General features: G+C 30.5%; 1 protein-coding gene across 1 annotated transcript in view; it reads left to right on the top strand.

Moving 5' to 3' along the window:
• Positions 1–1,107, top strand: part of LOC107640402 (uncharacterized mitochondrial protein AtMg00810-like) — a 2,300-nt gene extending 1,193 nt beyond the window's left edge. Inside the window, exon 3 of the mRNA XM_016343924.1 lies at positions 1,096–1,107. Coding sequence (XP_016199410.1) covers positions 1,096–1,107 — 12 coding nt within the window. The remainder of the gene's footprint in view (positions 1–1,095) is intronic.

Raw genomic sequence — 4,017 nt, 5'->3', positions numbered from 1 at the left:
AAAAAATTAAATTAAATAAATTTACTTAATTTTTCACCTAATTCTCTAACAAGATAAAAAACTCACTCAATTTTATTGGTTTCCACCCTAGTTTCATCAAGAAGGGAGATTTTCACATCTCTAATTTTTTTTTATGATGGTTACAATAGTTTAAGAGATATTTATAAACTCTTATTAGGTTAAAATAAAGAAATCTTAAACCCACTAACATAAAGCCCATCTAGTAACTAAATAAACAAAATCGAAATACATGACATTAAATTTAACATTTTAATACTTAAAAAATATAAATTAATAACTATTAATGGTACTTGAACTCTTTATATTACGAAAATTTGAAGCACCTATCATTCTTCTCCGAGTTAATACTCAATTTGACCCTTGAAATTTGAAGTCAGACTTAAATTAACCCTTTAAATTACAATTAACTTAATTCGGCCCCCAAAATTTACAATAGTAATTCACGTTAGTCCCTAAGCAGATTCTTGTAAATAGCGTGTTGATTTTGTAAGTTAACTGGTTAAGATTTGGACTCCTCGCTTAGATTTCATGTGACTAAGACCTACTAGATCTCTTAGAAGTTTGATTGGCTTCCCAACATCCTCACGAATACGATAATAACAAGTTCAATTTAAAAATTTTGCGGCTCTAGAAGCAACAATCAAGCTTATGGAGCTCTAATAAATCTTGATTACATTAAACTTGGGTGAAGAATCCAAATCACAACAAATTGATATACCAAATCAACATGTTGTTAACAAATATTAGTTTAAAGGTTCATGCAAGTTGCAATAATAAATTTCAGGATCTAATTTGAGCCCATTAAAATTTTAAGAGTCAATTTAAATTTGATTTTAGATTTTAGGAGACAATTGAGTATTAACTATTTTTTTCTTTTTCAAAAAGATTCATCTTTAAATTTTATAGTTAAAAAAATAATATAAAAAATAAATACAATAAAAATAATTTTTTTTGTTTTTCTTTATTTATTTATTATTTTTTTTTTGCACTTAATTTTTTTTTTGGGTGCAAGCTAGTGTACTTTGAATTGAAAGAGTAACGATAGACTTGACGGTCAAAATTCAAATGGTGCAGGACAAATCCTAATGTATTATTATACACATCAAAAGCAATTATAGTAAAAGAAAAAGCCTTGTGTATATGTGGTATTAGAACTAGGGGTGGCAATGGGTAAGATAGGGTAGGATTTGGATCCAATCCTAATCATATTCGCGGGTTGAGATTTTTATATAAACTCAACCCTATCCTACCCGCGAATTGGGAAAATTCTAACCCTAACCCTACCTGTTCTTAATCCGTGGGTACTCGACCCTACATGCGGATTACAAAAAATATACAACATTATTATATAACTTGATGATAATTTAAAATAGAACTAATTTTTATGTAAAAAAAAATATTAAATTATCAATTAATGATTTTTTTTACTGGTTAAGGATCTTTTGCATTTAGTGAGAGGTCTTTGATTCAACATCCACTTAAAACATATTTTTATATAAGTATATAACATAAACATATATAGAATGCGAATTGGTCGGGTAGGATTGAGATTCAACCCGCACTCTACCTGATCCGCAAGAGAATCTTACCCGCACTCTACCCTACCCATTGCGGATCGGATTGACAATTCTACCCGATCGGATAGAATCGGATTGAATACCCGCAAGTTTAGGTACATATTACCACCTCTAATTGGAACGACGATTATTAGACGAAGGTGAAGACATAATTGAAACGCCCTAAACGGAAAACAAAGACACTGCAAACAAGGAACGAATACTACCGTATTTTATTTTTTCAAGAACGCGAAACAGGTACACAAGATAATGATTAGGACCATAGTTGTCAGAACCGAACCGGTGATCAAACCGGTCAGGTTACTAGTTTACTGGTTTATTGGTTTAACCGATGAGTTACTGGTCCAACCGGTAAAACCGGTCTCATGTAAATAAAAAATATAAAATAATAAAAAACCTAACATTAAAATTTAAAATACATATTTTTACTAATATTTTAAGAATAATTAAGTCTCAAATTCTATAAATAACTAATAGAAAGATAGACATAAAATTAGTCCGTACTACTATAATAATATCTTAGTTGGACACAGTAAGAATAACAATCTATAAACTATATCCAAAGAGTAATTTTAAAGTCTAAATATCTTTACATAATTAAATAATTATATATAAATTTATTTTTTTAGAATAAGTAATTTTTATTTTATTTTAAAATTAATTAATTTGTACTTCAATTAAAAAATAATTAATTTAAAAAATATTGAAATAAAAAATATTGAATTAAGTATTTTTGTATATATATATATTAGTTAGGATATTATATAACATACAATATATATTATAAAGTCATGAAGTATTCTAAAAGAACAAACTAGTGTAGTGGTAGTTAGCTTGGTCTCCCTTTGAGAAGGGCCAAGCTCGACTCCTGCCTTGCATTCCATTTTTAAAAAATTTCCCAACCCGCACGCTGACATCAGCATGACATCATCAATGCGCGGGATTGACCGTTGACTGTGCTTGTTGACCGAACCGGTTCGGTTCAAGTTTGTACCAGTTTTGACCGGTTTAATTTCTTAAACGGTCAGTATACTAAACCGAATCGGTACATGGTCCGGTTCACCAGTTTTCTGGTCGAACCGGCTGGTCCGATCCGATTTTTACAACTATAATTAGGACAACATGAAGAATAAATATAGAATAATAAAAATTAATTTAATATCTGAAATTTAATATCAAATTATATGAATAAAGGATAAATAAAAAGATAAAGATTGTAATGAAATGAAAAAAGATAAATAGAAATTGAAAAAAAATAAAAAAATAAATTAAAATTAAATAAAAAAAATAATTTTATTTTTTACCCATCTTCAAATCAGCTACAGCGAGAAACTGGTGAGCTTTGAAGCATTCATGAATACAGCGTGTGTGTGAAGAGCCTCCCAAAGGAAGGTTGGAGTCTCTCACAGTTGATGTTGGAATGCAAGGGACTTGCCCACCTCACCTCCCTCCAAACTTTAACTATTCTGTTTTATAATAATATATATTTGAATGTATTTAGTAAGAAAATGTGACAAATTTAGACTTGAAAGAGTTTTCTCTAATTGGTAGGAGAGATTAAGAAATAAAGAGTAGTCGAATTTTTTATAGCATTCATAAATAGACCAAATAATGTAGTAGTAAGAGTATTAACCAAAATTCTAAAAACCGAATCGATTATCAAACCGCTTGACGCCAGGACGTCACTTGAGTCACCAATCTTGGCGAGGTTAACAACCCCCACTATGGTAAAAGTAGACAAAAATTCACCATGGTTGGATAAGCCAATGATGCACCTCTTACTCTCAAAGAGCCTAGAGGAAAATAAGCTCACAATTATTTAATATATAACTCAATCAACTCGACTTTATATAAATAAAAGGGGTACATACGCATATTTATACTAGTAGGGGAGGAGGAACCTTCATGACTTGGGCAATATGGAACTAACTCATAACACAATATAATAATATATGCTAAATTAGACTACTTTAATTAACGACACAAACGTAAAGATATATGCTCCTGCATCATTCTCTATGGGTTGGAAAAGAGCTCTTGCATTATCCTCCCTGGGTTGAAAAAGGTTCATCTTGTATTGGTGAAAGATTATATTGGTGAGTGTATTTGGTCTTGAAAGATGTGAAAAGACATAGCTCAACTTGATTCTTTTGACTATCTACATGTCGTAACGGAGTTAATACGATCTTCTTGCCATCTTTGATAAAAGAATATGTATTTTTGAAACCATCATGAATAGCTTGATGATCATATTGCTAAGGATGTCCTAACAGTAAGTGACACGCGTCCATCAGGATGACGTCACACCATACTTTATCCTTGTATTTGCTTCCCATATAAAATTGGACACAACATTGCTTTGTTACTTGAACTTCATTCTCCTTTTTCAACCGACGCAACTTGTAAGGATGAGGATGTA

Source organism: Arachis ipaensis, chromosome B05 (assembly GCF_000816755.2).
Source record: "Arachis ipaensis cultivar K30076 chromosome B05, Araip1.1, whole genome shotgun sequence".
NCBI classification, from domain to species: domain Eukaryota; kingdom Viridiplantae; phylum Streptophyta; class Magnoliopsida; order Fabales; family Fabaceae; genus Arachis; species Arachis ipaensis.
Note: the sequence above shows the minus strand (reverse complement) of the source record. Positions and strands in the feature narration are given on the sequence as shown.